The sequence below is a fragment of the Ctenopharyngodon idella genome, chromosome 12 (assembly GCF_019924925.1).
Source record: "Ctenopharyngodon idella isolate HZGC_01 chromosome 12, HZGC01, whole genome shotgun sequence".
NCBI classification, from domain to species: Eukaryota; Metazoa; Chordata; class Actinopteri; order Cypriniformes; family Xenocyprididae; genus Ctenopharyngodon; species Ctenopharyngodon idella.
In genome coordinates this window covers 4,806,580-4,826,702 of record NC_067231.1, presented here as the reverse complement: position 1 = coordinate 4,826,702, position 20,123 = coordinate 4,806,580, and the positions used below count along the sequence as shown (strand labels likewise).

The 20,123-nt window shown below is 35.4% G+C and overlaps 1 protein-coding gene across 3 annotated transcripts in view; it reads left to right on the top strand.

The window, feature by feature from the left end:
- itga3b (integrin, alpha 3b) overlaps nt 1-20,123 on the top strand; it is a 70,917-nt gene that overhangs the window by 40,850 nt on the left and 9,944 nt on the right. For all 3 annotated transcript variants that reach the window (XM_051914671.1, XM_051914669.1, XM_051914670.1), the window contains exons 2-19: nt 1,753-1,889; nt 4,549-4,625; nt 5,600-5,846; nt 5,986-6,090; nt 7,644-7,848; nt 8,355-8,548; nt 9,275-9,363; nt 10,539-10,675; nt 11,878-11,958; nt 12,080-12,147; nt 12,230-12,366; nt 15,235-15,381; nt 15,484-15,581; nt 16,451-16,607; nt 16,874-16,951; nt 17,136-17,215; nt 17,385-17,462; nt 17,960-18,062. In XM_051914671.1, coding sequence (XP_051770631.1) covers nt 1,753-1,889; nt 4,549-4,625; nt 5,600-5,846; nt 5,986-6,090; nt 7,644-7,848; nt 8,355-8,548; nt 9,275-9,363; nt 10,539-10,675; nt 11,878-11,958; nt 12,080-12,147; nt 12,230-12,366; nt 15,235-15,381; nt 15,484-15,581; nt 16,451-16,607; nt 16,874-16,951; nt 17,136-17,215; nt 17,385-17,462; nt 17,960-18,062 — 2,218 coding nt within the window. The remainder of the gene's footprint in view (nt 1-1,752; nt 1,890-4,548; nt 4,626-5,599; nt 5,847-5,985; nt 6,091-7,643; nt 7,849-8,354; nt 8,549-9,274; nt 9,364-10,538; nt 10,676-11,877; nt 11,959-12,079; nt 12,148-12,229; nt 12,367-15,234; nt 15,382-15,483; nt 15,582-16,450; nt 16,608-16,873; nt 16,952-17,135; nt 17,216-17,384; nt 17,463-17,959; nt 18,063-20,123) is intronic.

Below are 20,123 nucleotides of genomic sequence, written 5' to 3'. Positions count from 1 at the left end.
TGCTATGTACACTTACCACTTTCTTGTTACCTAGCAATATCATAAAAATCGCCCTTCTGTAAAGGCTAAAGCAACGCATGACTCTAAAGCCCTGAGTCATGTGAAAGAGCCTTTAGCAAACACTATTAAAGGGGAACTATTATGCCCCTTTTACAAGATGTAATAAAAGTCTCTGGTGCCCCAAGAATGTGTCTGTGAAGTTTCAGCTCAAAATGCCCCACAGATCATTTATTAAAGCTTGTCAAATTTGCCCCTATAGGTGTGAGCAAAAACACACAATTTTTGTACGTGTCCCTTTAAATGCAAATGAGCTGCTGCTCCCACCCCCCCTTTTCAGAAGAGGACGGAGCTTTAACTGCTCACGCTTCGGTTGCTCAACAACAACAAAGCTGGACAATCTCACACAGCTAAAATAACGATTGTCAGTAACGGTGTTCAGCCTTACATTCCAAACCGGAGTCGGACACTGATGGAGAGGCTCAGTAAGAAGTTACAACTTATAGAGTGGAACTGGACGTTCTGAATGGTTAGTGGATAAATTTATGTAGCTGCTGTGGAGTTGATTCAACTCATCGACTAGCATGTGCCGTCATGTTAATCGCCATGGCATGGCATGGCAACAACACTCTACTACAACAACTCTTCCTCTTCTCTAAAGCAGCTCAAAATGGCCTCAACCCCTTTGCTGTGTGTTCTCGGGGGCTGGGTTTATGTAAACTTTGTCCTTAAGAAGCAATTTCTGTAAAAGAAAATATCTCCCTTTGCATTGAACTTTGAGCATCGTAACTTTGCAGATGTTGTTTATGCTCAAACAGCAACATTACACACTGACTAAAGTTAAAAAAGTGAAATCATAATCAAGGACACCTTTAATAAATGTTACGTTCAGCTTGTTAACATATTTGTGTCATTTGCTTTTTCGATACCTGTATAGGTCCAAAACCAATGTAGTTTTGTATTAGTATGTTATTAGATCAAATGCCATGGTGGCAGGAGTTTGGTTACAGGATGTCTCTGCCACTTTATTGAATCGATTTATCCTCAGCTCATTCTCATAAAGAATGCAAGAGAGGAGGAGAGAAAATAAAAGATAAACAGTCTTCTCTGCACCTTTCATTTCAGGTCTGGGCTTGTTTGCCTTCTCTAATCCTCTTTTTCTCCATTGCTTTTTCTAGGCCATTCACTTCAGAATTTATTCCCTATACGGTCATATATTTTTGGTTTGTGTTCTGGGTTTTATCAATTGGGATCCAAATCAGGAACTATACAAAATTCTGGTTAGACTCCTGATGAAACGAAAGTAGCGTTAGATCTTTTCTTCCATATTGTGAAGTACCTCTGAGTGTAATGATTAATGAAAAAGATTAAATGTAGGGCGGGGACTTGGATTGGTGCATCGGTTGTTGATTGGATGTTGAGATGTGGGTGTGGCACTCAAAAGTGGCAGAGTTTAACTACACTAAATGATTGGAGAAGACTTAAATACATCACCAGAGAGAAGTCTATCGTTTTCACTAGAAGGTCCAGTTAAGACATTTTGATTAAGCATTGCAAGGTCAAAAAAAGAAAGAAAGAAATATGCATAGATGAATTATTCATAATAAGATCTATAATATGCATTTAGAAAACAGATAGGATGATTTTTCATTTCATGCTGACTTTAAGCCAGTATTCTGAGAAAGACATTATATTCTTCACTAGTTGTATCAATCAATGTAAGTCTTTCATTCAGCGTTTTCTGTTTTTCTGTAGGCTTTTAGTCGGGGCGCCTCAAGAGAAGGCCCAGTCCCAACTCAGCAAATTCAACATTAATGAAACTGGAGCCGTGTATTATTGTCCCATCACTATTGAACAGGATGACTGCAGGAGGATGGACCTCATCAGTGCACGTAGGTATTCATATGACTTATCATAAAACTATGCTTAAAAATGAAAAAATAATTTGATATATGAAAATAAAACTGTTTTAAAGTTTGGAGTCAGTAAGGTTTTTTAAGTCTCTTATGTTCACCAAAGCAGCTTTACTTGAGTAAAAACAGTAACATTGTGAAATATTATAATAACTGTTTTCTATTTGAATATATTTTGAAATGTAATTTATTCCTGTGATAAAGCTGAATTTTCAGCATCATTACTCCAGTCTTTCCTTCAGAAATCATTCTAATATGCTGATTTGATGCTCAAGAAACATTTCTTATTATTATTAAGGTTGAAAACAGTTGAATATGAATCTCTGCAGATGCTTAATATTTTTGTGGAAACTGTGATTCTTTTTTTTTTTCAGGATTCTTTGATTAATATAAATAACAGCATTTATTTGGAATATAAATCTTTTGTAAAACTATAAAAGTCTTTAGTGATCAATTTAATGACCTTGCTAAATAAAATTATTTCTTAAAAAAAAAAAAAAATCTTACTGACCCCAAACGTTTGACTAATAGTGTAGATGGTTTATTTATGATGTCATTTTAGCTTTAGAAGCCAGTTATCATTCACAGTCTTACTGTAACTCAAAGGGCTAATGGCAAATATAAGGGATTCTGTTCACAGATTTGATAATGCGTCTCACATCTACATATCAATCTAAAATAATAACCTGGAGGGCTCAGACAGCCCTTACTATTTCCCAAAATTTCCTGCTCCTGTTTTGGCTGTAAGTGAATGTTAAAACAAGCCTCAACACAGCAACCATAAAATTCACCTGTCTGAGTGGTGTCTCACTCCATGTTATAGACCTTTGCCTGCGTTTCTAACCTGCTTTTCTCTCCTCTATCAGGTCAACATGATTGGTTCATGTTGCAGACAGGTATTTAGTTCAGAAATAACATGATACGTTCAGCACATGAAGCACGGGAAGTCTGTGCAACCTGAAAGTTAAGCTGTTTGAGCAGAAGCAGAGCTAGCCTGACATACTCCATTCTGTTTACAGCATTTTAGTAAAACTTTAAAAAATATGGACTTCTCTTAGCTTAGTACTTAGCTTTCTTAGCTTTTTAGCATTAGTACTCTCTGTGTTGGATACAAAAATTAATGTTAATTAATGTTACAAAAATTAAAAATACCTTACCAACCTAGCACTAGCATTGACTATAGCACTAGCCACTTCTAATTTTGCTTCAGAAAATTGATTAAAGCACGCAGAACCTGATATCTTTTGAATTCATGGGTAATATTATGGCTTATTACAAGACTAGCATTGTGTTTTCATCACAAATGTGTCACAGCTTTCAAATTTCTTATGTTCCTCAATGTTCATGCCCTGCAGCTAACAGTGAAGAATTCCCCTTGTGAAAAAGAAGTGCACTTAATTGTACTGAATGTGTACTTCAAATCTTAAAAGTGTATTTTTTAAAAACTGTACTTGCAGATAATATAATACTAATAAATTAAAAGGCCATTTAAAGTACTCATGACTTAACGGGTAATGCTGGGTACACACTAAAAGAGTTTTGAAAACTTATAAGATTTTCAAAACGTGAGAGACCACAAATATGAGAACAAAAAAATCCTAGATTTAACCGTTTTGCTCCTATAGTGTGTGGTGTGCCGTGATGTGACAAAGATGATGTGGCCGTGATGTGGCTCTTCTGAGCTTTATAATGGGAGTGAATGGTGCCATTTTTTTTAAGCCCAAAAAAGTGCATCCATTCATCATGAAAGTAATCCATATAGCTCCAGGGGGTTAATAAAGGCCTTCTGAAATGAAGCAAATCTCTTCGCTTCAGAAGGCCTTTATTAACCCCCCTGGAGCCATGTGGATTACTTTTATGATGGATGGATGCACTTTTTTGGGCTTCAAAATCTCAGTTACCATTCACTCCCATTATAAAGCTTGGAAGAGCCAGAATATTTTTAAATATAACTCTGATTGTGTTCGTCTGTAAGAAGAAAGTCATATACACCTAAGATGGCTTGAGGGTGAGTAAATCATGGGATAATTTTCATTTTTGGGTAAACTAACCCTTTAAGTGCACTTTGTAATAATGTCAAATTAGGTGTTTTACTTTAAAGTACATTTTAAAGCATTGTGTTTTAATAATCTTTTGTCATGCTTTTAAAGTACACTTATTTTAATACTAAAGCATGTGTAAAGTACCTGTTTATAATTTTAACTATAGTGTGTTATTTAATATGAATATTTTATATGTACTAAATGAACGGTTATCATTACAAATGTGCAATTACTAAGTACATGACATACAAGTTTCAATTGAAATGACATTAAAGTATATTTTAGTTTACCATAAATGCTTGTAAGTACATTCAGCAGTACACTTTAACCATATTTCAAAGAAAATAGTAAATATGAAGTAAATATAAAATTATTTCCTAATTAAGTAGATCAAAAGCACTCTTAATAATATACATTTTAACATAATTGTAAATAACATGACTGAAAATATTACATTCAGTATATTCTTTTAAAGTATGTTATTTCTCTAATAAGTACTCCCTCATCATTCAGATTTTGATATAATGAACTACTCTTTGCAGGCAGACTGAGGGAATAAAATAGCTGCTATCTGATGGAGTTTGTTTCTCCTCTAGCGCAGTCAACGGAGATGGTGGAGGGCATGTGGCTGGGAGTGACCGTGGCCAGTCAAAGGAACGGAGGACGTGTGCTGGTGAGATGAGATGTGTCTTTGGTTCCCTTTTATTTTACAATAAACAGTTTACTTGCAAAGGCAAGACCAGTGCTTATAGTTCACAGACAAAATTGTAAGTGTCGGACCCTTCCTCCGGACTCAATGAGTAGGTCAGATGCACTCAGGCCACTGTTCTTCAGTTTAGTTCAAACCCTGCTTTTACACACCTGCCTGTCATTTTCAAGTAAGCTTGAAGGTCTTCATTAGCTGGTTTAGGTGTCTATGGTTAAAGTGGTCATCATTTACTCACCCTCAAGTTGTTCTAAACCTGTATGAATTTCTTTCTTCTGCTGAACACAAAAGATGAGATTTTAAAGACTATTGGTAACCAAACAGTTAATGGCCCCCATTGACTTCCATAGTATGGGGGAAAAAAATACTATGGAAGTCAATGGGGTCCATCAACTGTTTGGTTACCAACATTTTTCAATATATCTTCTTTTGTGTTTAGCAGAAGAATGAAACTCATACAGGTTTAGAACAAATTGAGGCTGAGTAAATGATGACAGAATTTTCATTTTTTTCATTTTTTGGGTGAACTATCCCTTTAAATTTATCAAAAGTAACAATAAAGACATTTATAAGGTTGCAAAAGATTTCTGTTTCAAATATATGCTGTTCTTTTGAACTTTCTATTCTTCAAAGAATCCTGAAACATTTTCTGAAGGATCATGTGACTGAAGACTGGAGTGATGATGCTCAAAATTTACCTTTGCATCACTGGAATAAATTACTTTTTATAAATTATTTTAAACTGAAATGGTATTTTACAATTTTACTGTTTTTACTGGATTTTTGATTAAGTAAATTCAGCCTTTTGGTGAGCATAAGAGACTATAAAAAAAATCGTAATTATTTCAAACTTTTGATAGCATATGCATTTGTGGTCAGAAGGTAATAAAGTGGATACTAATCACAATTCCTCATGTTCATCTCTTCATTCATGTTGGCAGGCATGTGGCCATCGCTATGTAAAAAAACTGCTGGGCGCTGAAGAACAGCAGCGTATGGTGGGCAAATGTTACGTGCGGGGCAACGACTTGACCTACGACCCTTCTGATTACTGGCAGTCGGACACTTACGAGCTGTGTGACTTCAACTATGACCAGAACCTGGAGGGCATGTGTAACATGGGCATCTCAGGGGGCATGACGGAGGACGATGTGTTCTTTGGGACCCCTGGCAGCTTTGTGTGGCAGGGTGAGTAACACAAGTAGTATGGGAAAATCAACAAATGATTCATGTGGAAAATGTACTGGTTCTTTAGTGTGTGTCAGCTCTCCTTTATCACATATAAAGAGGGTCATATTGTTAATAAAAGAGATTCTTCTGTTTATAGGCACTGTGCATATGAAAAGCAGAGACGTCAACTCAGATTTTGCCGGAGATGCCAATGAAAGACGTTTCAATATGCTAGGCGAGGACAAGCTCAACATCTACATAGGTATGTAGTGTGATTTTTGGTTTTGAATCACATCGTGATAATGTTGGGGAATAACTAACTAAAAGTAACAGAACTACTGCATTTTTCAGTAGTGTGCCTGTAGCTCAGCGGTTTTCGAAATAGAGCAACTACATTATACCCAGCGAGTACAGCTGTAACACAACAAAACCCTGTCTGATTAATTTTCGTGAATCGGTTTGTTCAGACCATTAGTTAAAAGTGTTAAAAGCGCCACATTATGCTTTTTCGAATATTACCTTTCGGACTCACGCTAGAATTGATACAGTAAAATCGACCCCATCGTTACTGTTTGTATAACTGCGTATCAAGTGCTGATGAAGCCTCCGGAGCTGGAATTCAGATATGGTAATAGTCGTTTTGTTTCCGACACGCACTGTAAGCGGTAGACCAATCACAACAGACTGGGCCGACCAAACGGAGCAGAGTAGTCTCGAGGAAAGGAGGGGTTTAGAGAGACTGAATCTTCAAACGAACCGTTTTCAGACACTTTGAGAAATTAGATGATGCTGCAATGTTTATTTTGAGAAAATTAAAGTACAAAATTAGGAATGTTAAAAATGGTATGATGATTTTGGGGAGGGGGATCATGTAAGGGATTAATAATGGACAACATTTTATTGTTTACTGTTTTTATGATGCCCTATTCTGTACTGTCCTTAAAAACCAATAAAAAAGATAATTAAAAAAAAAAATAATAATAATTCACTGATTCATATGAATCTCTTTGCAGTTTTCTGCATGGTATTTTTTCTATATAGCAAAGAGTATAGCTTACAATAATTTTATCAGTAATTAGTAATTTTGTTAGTGTTTACTAGTGTTAATTGATCAATAATTGTACAACAATCTTTCTGAGGACTTTTTATATAAATTATAGTGTTTTAATCATGTCTTAAAATAGCTTGAATGTAACTCTACACCCTTGCCTCATTTAGTATACCCAGTTCTATGAATATGCAAATTAGACCTGCCCCCATCACTCACACCAGCTCAGAGATCCACTCGTTGATGATCATGAGTTGACGTGATTGGTTACAAGGTAGTTTGTGACGTCAGAAACACCAACGATTTCAAACCGTGTTTTTGAGACCGTCTTTGGTTCACTGCAGTTTTTAGGAGAAAATATTCAGCAATGGCATTGACTTATGAATTTGCACATGGTTTGTCTTAAAGCATATTAAAAACACCACATAGACATATAAACACCATTAAAAACTTGATTTTCACCACAGGGGGACTTAAACAAAGATTAGTAAACACTGTAACAAATGTCTTGTTCATTGTTAGCTTATGTTAGTTAATACATAAACTAATGTTAACTAATGAAACCTTATTGTAAAGTGTTACCAAAGTAAAATAAAAATAAAAAGATAAAATAAAATAATCAAATAAAACAAAATAATAAATGTAGCATAACTTTTTCCTTCTTTCTCAAAAGAGTCACATGACTGTAATTGAACTTTACAGTGGTTAGACAAGTTTCTACAGTTTCTTCACTGCTGGTCACACACAGAACTCATCTCTTACTTCAGGTTACTCTGTGCTGGAGGACATGAAGTTACTGAATCGCTCTGAGTACACTGTGGTGACGGGGGCTCCCAGAGATAATTTCAAGGGTTCAGTGATCCTGGCAGAAAAACATGATTTGGTTCTAAACCCACTGATGACGATCCCAGGGGAACAAATTGGGTCGTACTTTGGCAGCTGTTTGGCGGTTACCGACCTCAACAATGACGAGTAGGTCACTGTTTAACTCAATCACTGTGTTGTTTGTGATGTAAATGGCTAATCTGTTAAAACTGTTTATTATTGTGATAACTTAGTATTTGATTTGATTAAGTATACATATTCAAAAAAACACATATCTCAGTGTTTTATTTTAGTTTTTTTGTCCATACAATGAAATTCAATGGGATTCAGTTCACACAGTTTTGTACTAATAGTGAAACTTGGCAATATCACTGTTTGCATATCCAGTAATCCGTTATCATCACAAAGACTGATTTGTCCAACGCTTCACTGAGTTTTAAAGTGAACTGAAAGGAAGTAGACTTAAGCATGTCTAACTTTCCCCATGTGCTCTTGCAAAGTTCCTGTTGAGCTTTATACTTAAGCATGTCAACAGATACACGGCTGACTGCACTTATATGGCAGCTTTATCATTCTTTGCTAAAGCTTCTATGAAAATAAACATTAGTCATTTAGACATAACATGTCATTTGTGTGGTTGCATGCTGTTGTAGCTGGAACGACCTGATCGTTGGCGCGCCGTTCTACTTTGACCGCTACAAGGAGGAGGGAGGGGCAGTTCACATCTTCATGAACGAGAACGGTTTCTTCCAGCAGAAAGCCAGCTTGGTTCTGAAGGGTAAAAAAGGCTCAGGGTTTGGATTTGCTGTTGCTGCAGTGGGGGACGTCAATCTGGATGGGTTTCAAGGTAGTATAAGTAGCTATTATGAATATGCAGTTGTTTGAAAACAATATTTTAAAAATGTATGCTATCATAAAATATGCTCATATTTATAAGCATAATGTATGTTGCATGAACATGCTCAAAAGTACACTACCGTTCAAAAGTTTGCAGGTTTTTTTTTTTGCACGAATGTGATACTTTTATTTAGCAAGGGCGCATCAAATTGATCAAAATGACATTTATAATGTTAAAAAAGATTTCTATTTCAAATAAACGCTGTTCTTCAAAGAATCACAGTTTCCATAAAATATGAAGCAGCACAACTGTTTTCAACATTGATAATAATAAGAAATGTTTCTTGAGCAGCAAATCAGCATATTCGAATGATTTCTGAAGGATCATGTGACTCTGAAGACTGGAGTAATGATGCTGAAAATTCAGCTTTGATCACAGGAATAAATTACACTCCAAAATATTTTCAAATAAAAAACGGTTATTTTACATCACAATAATATTTCACAAAATTACAGTTTTTACTGTATTTTTGGTCAAATAAATGCAGTCTTGGTGAACATATGAGATTTATTACAAAAACATTTTTAAAATCTTACCACCTACAAACTTCTGAATGGTAGTGTGTATGCAGAAATATATATAATTTCATGTGATTTGTTTTATAGTGCTGCCATCTGGAGGCCATGGAGAGTTAATCACGTGTTCTGGGGTTTGTGTCTTGTTTTGTTCATTCAGATTTTGCTGTTGGTGCTCCATTCCAAGACTCTGGGAAAGTCTTTATATGGATGGGAAGTCAAAATGGAATAACCAAGGAACCCAGCCAGGTAAAGCATCATGGGATTTGTATGGAACAGCTTTATTTAAAGGTGCCCTAGAATTGACATTTTACGAGATGTAATATAAGTCTAAGGTGTCCCCAGAATGTGTCTGTGAAGTTTCAGCTCAAAATACCCCATAGATTTGTTATTGTACCTTGTTTTAACTGCCTATTTTGGGGTAGAATTAAAAAAGCTCTGATTTGGGGTGTGTACACCTAGGCTTTAAATGCTCGTGCTCCCCGCCCCCAAGCTCGCGACTCCATTATACATTGCATAAACAATACTGAAGTTCACAATACAACTCTCAAAATGGATCATTACAAACTGTTGGTGATGCAGCATATCAGATCACGTAAGTATGGCATGTATTTTGTGGATGTTTGCTAACATTTGATTCTGAATGAGTTTGATAGTGCTGCACGGCTAACGGGGCTAAAGCTACACATAGTTGGAGAGACTCGATAAGAATGCAGAGGCGTTTATGAATTAACAGACTACAAGCGTTTTCGGGTTAAAAATGAAAATAACGACATGGCTCTGGTCTTCATGAATACAGTAAGAAACAATGGTAACTTTAATCACATTTAACATTACATTAGCAACATGCTAACAAAACATTTAGAAAGACAATTTACAAATATCACTAAATATATCTTGATATCATGGATCATGAACAGTTATTTTGGATCCATCTGCCATTTTCGCTATTGTCATTGCTTGTATGCTTCACAATACCTGCAGAACGTCTGATGATTCGGCTGTGCAGCTCCAGACGTTAATACTGCCTTGAACATGGGCTGGTATATGCAAAAGTTGGGGGCGTACATATTAATGACCCCGACTTTTGCGTCACAGTCGGTGTTATGTTGAGATTCGCCTGTTTTTCCGTGGCACGAGATTTACATATGAAGGAGGAAACAATGGTGTTTGAGGCTCATGGTATGTCTTTTCCATGTACAGAACTATTATTATTCAACTACGCCAAGGTAAATTCAATTTTCAATTCTAGGGCACCTTTAAGATTTTGGAGTGACTTTTGTACAACTACCTACTGTTTCATAACCCTGTAATCATACTTATCATTGTAACACAGTAATAGACCATAGATCAACAGTTGATCATATCTGATATATCTGGACCATGAGAATAAGAGCAGGATGATTTACTGTACTGTCTCCTAGGTGATTGAGGGGAAATCAGTAGGTCCCAGTGGCTTTCAGACATTTGGCTACTCTCTCAATGGAGGAATGGATATGGATGGAAATGATTATCCTGACATTCTGGTGGGCTCCATGGACGACCGCATCGCTCTCTTGAGGTTCAGTCTTTTAACAGTGTTTTGTATATATAGATGTTGATATTATTCTGAGGGATTTTGAACGTTTGAAAGGCGGATTGGTTAAATTTAAATAAGCAAATACTTAAGAATCTATGACTGGATCATTATTGTTGTGATTATGATGTTTCTAGCATGCTTCCATCAAGAAGTGCATACATTTTTGGTCAAGATCTTGTATTGACAATGCAAGAGGTGAGCACTCTGTAAAGTCTCCTCCAGCACAACCCAAAGACTTTCAATGAAATTAAGGTGCAAATTCATGTGTGAAAATGATTCTTCATGCTCCCTCCCAAACGTTCTTTCACAATTTGAGCCTGATGAATCTTGACATTGCCATCCTGGAATATAGCCATCCCATCGCATCAGTTCCGTTTTTTTCGTAAGTTAAATACGGAAGGCGGTAGATATTTTACTTTATAACTTGTTAAATATGGATATTTTTCTTACTCAAATGCATCGCTTCACTTCATAAGGTCTTTATTAACCCCCCGGAGCCATGTGGAGTACGTTTATGATGGATAGATGCACTTTCTTGAGCTTCATACTCGTTGGTCCCGTTCACTCCCATTATAAAGCTCGGATGCGTCAGGATATTTATTAATATAACTCTGACTGTGTTCATCAGAAAGAAGAAAGTCATATACACCTAGGATGGCTTGAGAGTGAGTAAAGCTTGGGCTAATTTTTATTTTAAAGTCAGTCCTTTAAGTATTTGCCTATTTAAATCCAAACATTGACTTTTTCTTTCTTTCTTAGAAATAAATTGTGCCTACCAAAGGATTGATTGATTGATTGATTGATTGAGTTAGTTATTTAGTTATTGTTGAGATAGTCTAGTTATATTTTATGTAATTTATAATTATTTTTATTTTAAATAAATACATGTATTATTATTAATAATAGTTCATTTATTTGCCTATTATATTGTATGTAATTTTTATTTATTTAAATTTATAAATAAATGTATTATGATTAAAAACAACATTTATTTATTTACTTACATACATACAATAATAACAGATAGCAATCAGCCAGTCAGCATTCAGATGAATACCAGATCCCAAATAGAAATGTGGTTCCTGCATGCTTGGAGCGCCCCCTGCTGGCCACAAGCGTTTAACTAAATCAATCTTGTTCTGCAAGATAACCAGAATATGTGATGTTTGATTGGTGGTTTTCAGGTCGCGTCCAGTCATCCACCTCTCCAAAAACTTTACAGTGCAGCCGAAGATTGTGATTCCAAGCCAGTGTGTTAATTCCTGGTAAGAAGAAAATGTTTCAGGCACATGCATTTGATTTTTCAGTATGCATTAGCTTTAAAATTATTATATTATACTTGTTGTGTAGTACCATTTAAAATAATTATAATATGTTATTTTATAGCATAAAGGTGAAGGTGTGTTTCAGTTACAATCTCAGCAATGGAAACAAATCCTTCAAGAAGGAAATCAGTAAGTGGAAACCCTGATTCAGGAGTGTTTCATCTGTGTTTTATTGGATTAACTGTACGCTGTTTGTTTCTCCCTGCTTCAGCTGTGAAGTACACAGTGGACGCTGACCAGAATCGCCGTGGCCCCAGAGTCCGTTTCCTTGACAACAAGCAAAGCACATTTACAGGCCTACTCTCTTTCGCTGCCCCCTCATGTCAAGAGCTGGAACTTAGTGTTAATGTGAGAGACCACCTGTTCAGACCACCATGCACACAGTATACACACACACACACACACACACACACAGGATTTGCCTCTGTTTGTATGTGTGTGTATATATATATATATGTATATAGCTGTAGTAAGGTATTTAATGTCTGATAATAATAATAATAATAATAAGTAGATAAAAACGTTTGTCAAGACAAACTTTGATGTTGGCTTGAGAAAGTTTGAACAAGTTTTAAAAGGTTTGAAGTTTGAAAGCTTTCAGTTTGAAGTACTTTTGCTTTGAAGTACTTTAAAGCTTAGTTTGAAGGTTTTGAAGGCAATACAGTCTGTCAGATAGAGAGAGAAAGATAATGTGTTATAACACATTGCAAGCATGATTTAACACATTGCCAGCATGTTTTAGCATGTTGTTAGCATGATTTAACATTTTTTAGCATGATTTTGCATGATTTAGCACATTGCTAGCATGTTTTAGCATGTTGTTAGCATGATTTAACATTTTTTAGCATGATTTTGCATGATTTAACACAATGCTAACTTGTTTCTAGCATGATTTAACACAATGCTAACTTGTTTCTAGCATGATTTAGCACATTGCTAGCATGTTTTAGCACATTGCTAGCGTGAGTTAATATGTTGCTAGCATTAATTAGCACATTTCTAGCATGATTAGCATTTTGTTAGCATAATTAGCATGTTGTTAACATGTTTTAACATGTTGCTAGTATTAATTAGCATGTATTAACATGTTGCTAACATGTTTTAGCACGTTACTAGGCATTGCCAGTGATAAATATTGTGGATGAAGCTTAAATACTCTATTAGAGTTATTAAGTTTGACCTCTTAAATTAAAGTCCATAGGACTTTTCATAGTTTTTATCATTCGTTTAACGAAAATCGTATAGAATCTCAGAAGAATAATAATATTAGCATGTTGTTAACATGTTGCTAACATGATGTAATGCAATCCTAACATGTTTCTAGCATGAATTAGCACATTGCTAACATGTTTTAACATATTGCTAGCATGAATTAGCATGTTTCTAGCATGTTTTTGCATGATGTTAGCATTAATTAGCACATTGCTAGCCTGATTAGCATGTTGTTAGCATGAATTAACATGTTGCTAGCATGTTTTAGAACACGAAACATGTCCTAGGGTAGTTGCTAGGATGAAGCTTAAATACTCTATTAGAGTTAATGTATAAAAGTTTTGACCTCCTAAAGCAGTGGTTGCCAACCCGTCGATCACGATCGACTGGTAGATCTTTATCACTGTCCCAGTAGCTCCCAAAAATAACAGAAATATGAGTACAAAAATACATTACATTTCTCCACTGTCTGTACTGTATTTTTGTATTTATTTTTCTGTTATTTTCGGGAGCTACTGGGACAGTGATAAAGGTAAATAGCCCACATTACGCCTGAGTCTGTAAACGGCCGTTAACAAGAGGCCAGAGACGCTGAAGATGGACGCAAAGAGGAGAAAATTTTGTAGCAAGCAGAGCATCTCACTGTTCACGATGCTCGAAATATAGAAAGAAAATATAAATATTGAATTGGGAGTGAGGGCTTATATGAATATATCTCTGAAGGGAACTTACTGTCGTCAGAAAAGTTTTGATGATAATGGCATTTTGTTTTCCTCTTACCTCCGAATAAAGTAGCTATTTATAAGCGCAGTGCTGCTTTGTTTACAGCGGTAACCAAGGAAACACTGTATCACTGCTCTTCCATAAGCGCCACCTGCTGTCAGAGAGTGAATTTGCGTCTCATTCAGCCTGTCTGCCGTTTTTGTTACATGCCTTTTTTTTTGTATGTAGCATATAATTTCCCAAATCTAAAGTCAGACCATTCTGTTTTTGCTTTACATCTTGAAATTAAATCTAATTCAAATCAAAAACAACTGCTCATGCAACGTGTGTAGCATCTTTGTTTGGATCGTGATTAAAATGCCGTGGTTACATCTAATTTGAAATGGATAGATATTGTTTAGGGCAGTTTGCTTGTGATAGAGCAAATACTATAATATAATCATAATAATACTATATATATATATATATATGCAACCAGTATTGGAATCGGCCAATTTGCTTGTAAAAATAAATAAATAAATAAATACAATGGTATCTGAATTGGCCATGAAATACTAAAAATACTAAATACAATCTGGGCTGTCTTTTGCTCTTAATTCTTCAATAGGTAGATCTTGTCTTTCATAAAGGTCCAGGTCACGGATCTTGGGCTTAAAAAAGTTGGTGACCACTGTCCTAAATGATAGTCTATGGGACTTTTTGTTTATTGAAAATCGTTAAGTCGGATCAGTTAGAAAAGATATAGAATAGAATCTCAGAAGAAGAAGAATATTAAGTTTAAATAGCATTTCATAACTTTCTCAAGCCAACAAAATTAAATTGAATGATAAATGTATATATTTATTTTATTGATAATATATTATATTTTATTTAATATATTTATAAATTAATAATATTAATTTATAAATTAATGAATAAATGTATTATTATTATTATTATTTATTATTATTTTTAATATCAATAATGCATTTATTTATTTATATTAATTTATAATATATTTTGTATACTTTATATTTATTTAAAAATAAATGATTATTATTATTATTATTATTAACAGTGATAATTAATCAATTTATTTATTTATAATAATAACAGATGAGTTGTACAAGGAGGAAAAGCAGCCAACATATATAAAATGTCTATAATGCATGTATTTAATGCATACAGAAAATTTGCTTAGGATACCATAAGAAACTATTGAGTAGTATGGTAGGATGCAATTCTGAACCCGTAATCTGTGTTTAGTGAATGCAAAAAAGTTTTTCTTTCTCCCCTCTCCAGAGTCCTGTGTGGGACAAACTTCAGCCCATAGTGTTCACATTGAACGTGTCCCTCTATGAGCAGAAAGCAGCAGCACAACAAACATTACAGAACCTGGACTCTTTCCCTGTGCTGAGCGGCCAGCAGACCCTGACAGACAAAACTGAGGTACAAACCAGTCTGCATTTCCATCTCAGCAGAGCAGAAACCTCTGCTCGAAGTTTTATGTTGATGTGAGTCTTGAGAGTGCTTTTCTGTGTTTTTCCTCAGATTAACTTTCACAAGGAGTGTGGTGATGACAACAGGTGCAGCAGTAACCTGCAGCTGAAGGCCAGATTTGCTAATGAGAGTTACATTCCCTTCCCAAGGTGAGGATTTTAGATGGAAACAACTGAATCTGTTCACACAGAGATGAACAAAGATGTATTCAGAGATGTAGGTTCCACATCTACGTTCAGATGTCTTTTGAGTGAAATCACTTATTATAGTTTAATTTTGGCAGGCTTATCCATTAAATCTAGTGATTACTGTAAGTAAGGTTCATGTGTGTGTGTGTGCCATGTAAAAAATTTTCAGAATGGAATAGTACTGCATACTGTGTAGTGTTTACTACATAGTGCCCAGACTGCCCACTATTTATTAAAAACATGTTTGGTTAAAGTATTAATAAATAAAGTCTGAAATCATATTATATATTATATTATATTATATTATATTATGTTATATTGAGTGTACTGTACAATTAGCCAGTCATTTTTGCAAAATAAATTCTTGGAAACTTACCAAAATTATTATATTATATTATATTTATTATATTATATTATATTATATTATATTATATTGGGCGTAATGTACAGTTAGCCAGCCATTATTGCAAAATAAATTCTTGGAAACTTATCAAAATTATTATATTATATTATATTATATTATTATATTATATTGGATGTAATGTACAGTTAGCCAGCCATTATTGCAAAATAAACTTACCAAAAAATGCATTAAGGAGTTTTTATTTGAGTTTTTATTTATTTATCATTTGAGAAGAAACATACCACAGGAGAGATATGACAGACATAAAACCAGTACATGGAATAAAAATGAAATGAACTAAATAAATAAATAAAGTCTGAAATCATTGTATCTACATTTTATTTTATTTTACAAATTAACTAGTCCTCCTCAGAAACTAATGTTTAAATACACATGGAAATTATAGATTGTGCTGGTTTGTTCACAGTCAAACTATGGAGTTCAACAGTAACATTAAGAAGCTGGTGTTGATGGTGGAGATTACTAACATGCCAGATGAAGGCAGGCAGGCCGAGGACGCCCATCAGGCCATGCTCAACATCACCATTCCCCCCACACTCAAATACTCTGGAGTGCGCACTCAGGTGAGTCCACATGGGGGCGCTGTATCACAAAGAAGATCTCTGTAATATCTCAAACACTTGTTCTTTCTTGAGCTATGAAAGAGCAACATCTGAGCAATACAGTTTTCCTGCATCTCCTGTACAATTTTCCCTTTGCATTGTTTTCATAATAAGTCATGAATAAAACACTTAATTTGAATTTAAATTCCTGTTAGAGACTCTTTCTAGTTAATCTTATTAATGCTTTCAATGCTGTTCTCAACTCTCTTTGTTTGTCTTCGTTACAGTCTGGATTTGATATTGAGTGCAGCGCAAACGAGTCTGTCATATGCAATCTGGGAAACCCATTTAAAAGCAATCAGAAGGTAGCATTCTGTTTTCTTACTGAAACATGTCCATTGTTTGACCTTTCTGAAGATTTGCATGTACATAAAAAAGCCTCTCTGATGACTCATTCTCCACGGGCCATTTGAATGAACTCAGCTAATCAGACCGTACAGCTGATATGTTTTGCTAATTTGTTCTCTCTCTTGATTTCCGTCTTCACAGGCCTCGTTGATAATCATCTTTGAGACCTCTGGTATAACTCTTTACACAGAACAGATTGAATCTCAACTTCAGCTCTCCACGTACGTATGCAGTAACTGAGATGGTTTCTGGTTTATAGAGTATACAGTTTCCCCTCAATGCATAGTGTTGAACAAATTGTTCATAAAACACATTTCATTTCACAAGTCATTTCTGCAGGTCCTTTTCTGTGAAGGTGACTGACTGAACGGTATTTGTGTTTGTCTTCAGTATAAGTGAACAGAAGGATCTGTATCCTGTTCCTGTCACCCTCAACGTGAAGAACACAGTCCTCACTACCTTTTCCTTGTACGTACTTTGATATATTGTTATGTACATTTACAATGAATGATGATTCATACAGTATGTGCGTGCTAAACAAAGGCCACATGCACACTGCCGATAAATTTGGTTATCGATTCACCTTTTAGTGCTTAATCCTGTTCTGTTCACATACAGTTCAGTAATTTATAGGAGTGACAGCTGCATTCTTCAACCTGGAAAGCTTTTCTAATATTAACGCAAGTCCTAAAGCTCTAATCATAACCCTTCTTTTTCCAGTGATATTCCTCTGACCTTTTCTCTTTTGTAATGTCTCTCAGCCATTACTCTTTCTTCAGTCTTTCTTCAAATCTCCCTCTTGCTCACTCTCTCTCCTTCCCCATCATGAGTGGACACGCCCCCTACTGCTGATTGGCTACAAGTGTGTTGTGGTGCTCGGTCCGATCCACTTTCAACAGTGTTTCTTAGAAATCACTTACTGTACCTTTTGATTTGAACTGATTCTCATTCTCTGTCATGTGCAGAGAAAAGCAATTGATTGACACGTCCTTCAGTGGCAGTGTGATTGGTGAATCTGCCATGAACAGCACCAGTGATGTGGGGAGTCCGCTGGAGTTTGTGTTCCGTGTGAGTGTGGCGTTATAGGTTTGTTTGGACACACACCAACAAAAATGATTTTTATTTTAATGTATGTGGCTCAGATAATTTTAGTTGTTTGTGATTGTTTGTGTTGTGAACACCAAAAAAACAAAACAAAAAAAAAACCAACCTGATCCAAAACACATTTCAGCAAGATATATAATAAATTTTATTATTATTTAGAAAATAACTGTTTCTTATTAATATATTTTAACATAAGCTGAATTTTCAGTATCATTACTCCAGTCTTCAGTGTCACATGATCATTCAGAAATCATTCTTTTGTTTATTATTTATTATTATCAATGCTGAAAATGTGCTGCTTCATATTTTGTGGAAACTGTGATATAGTTTTTCAGGATTCTTCGATGAACAGAAAGTTCAAAAGAACTGCATTTATTTGAAACAGAAATCTTTTGTAATATTATAAATGTCTTTACTGTCACGTTTGATCAATTTAATGGATCCTTGCTGAATTAAAGATTTAATTTTTTTCAAAAGAGTATTTTCTATTAATTTATCTCAAAACAATTGAATTTCTTTCAAAAGAAAATATCGTACTCGTTGTAGTTGTAAATGTTTTTGGCCATTTAAAAGGTGAATGAGGAACAAAAGCTTAGTTTATAATCAGCTCAGTATTCATTGACACATTAAAATTAATAAATTAGGGCAGAAATGTACAACCCGAATTCCGGAAATGTTGGGACGTTTTTTAAATTTGAATAAAATGAAAACTAAAAGACTTTCAAATCACATGAGCCAATATTTTATTCACAATAGAACATAGATAACATAACAAATGTTTAAATGGAGAAATTTTATACTTTTATCCAATAAATGAGCTCATTTCAAATTTGATGCCTGCTACAGGTCTCAAAAAAGTTGGCACGGGGGCAACAAATGGCTGAAAAAGCAAAAAAAATTTGAAAAGATTCAGCTGGGAGAACATCTAACAACTAATTAAGTTAATTGATATCAGGTCTGTAACATGATTTAGCTATAAAAGGGGTGTCTTAGAGAGGCAGAGTCTCTCCGAGGTAAAGATGGGCATAGGCTCTCCAATATGTGAAAGAGTGCATAAAAAGATTGTGGAATACTTTAAAAACAATTTTCCTTAATGTCAAATTTGCAAAGGCTTTGCAAATCTCATCATCTATAGTGCATAACATCATCAAAAGATTCAGAGAAACTGGAGAAATCTCTGTGCGTAAGGGACAAGGCCAAAGACCTTTATTGGATGCCCGTGGTCTTCGGGCTCTCAGACGACACTGCATTACTCATCGGCATGATTGTGTCAATGACATTACTAAATGGGCCCAGGAATACTTCCAGAAACTACTGTCGGTAAACACAATCTGCCGTGCCATCTGCAGATGCCAACTAAAGCTCTATCATGCAAAAAGGAAGCCATATGTGAACATGGTCCAGAAGCACAGTTGTGTCCTGTGGGCCAAGGCTCATTTAAAATGGACTGTTTCAAAGTGGAAAAGTGTTCTATGGTCAGACGAGTCCAAATTTGACATTCTTGTTGGAAATCACGGACGCTGTGTCCTCCGGGCTAAAGAGGAAGGAAACCTTCCAGCGTGTTATCAGCGTTCAGTTCAAAAGCCAGCATCTCTGACGGTATGGGGGTGCATAAGTGCATACGGTATGGGCAGCTTGCATGTTTTGGAAGGCACTATGAATGCTGAAAGGTATATAAAGGTTTTAGAGCAACATATGCTCCCCTCCAGATGACGTCAATTTCAGGGAAGGCCTTGTGTATTTCAGCAGGACAAAGCAAAACCACATACTGCAGCTATTACAACAGCATGGCTTCATCGTAGAAGAGTCCGGGTGCTGAATTGGCCTGCCTGCAGTCCAGATCTTTCACCTATAGAGAAAAATACGTCAAAGACGACCACAAACTCTTCAGCAGCTGGAAACTTATATCAGGCAAGAATGGGACCAAATTTCAACACCAAAACTCCAGAAACTCATAACCTTGATGCCCAGATGTCTTCACACTGTTTTGAAAAGAAGAGGAGGTGCTACACCATGGTAAACATG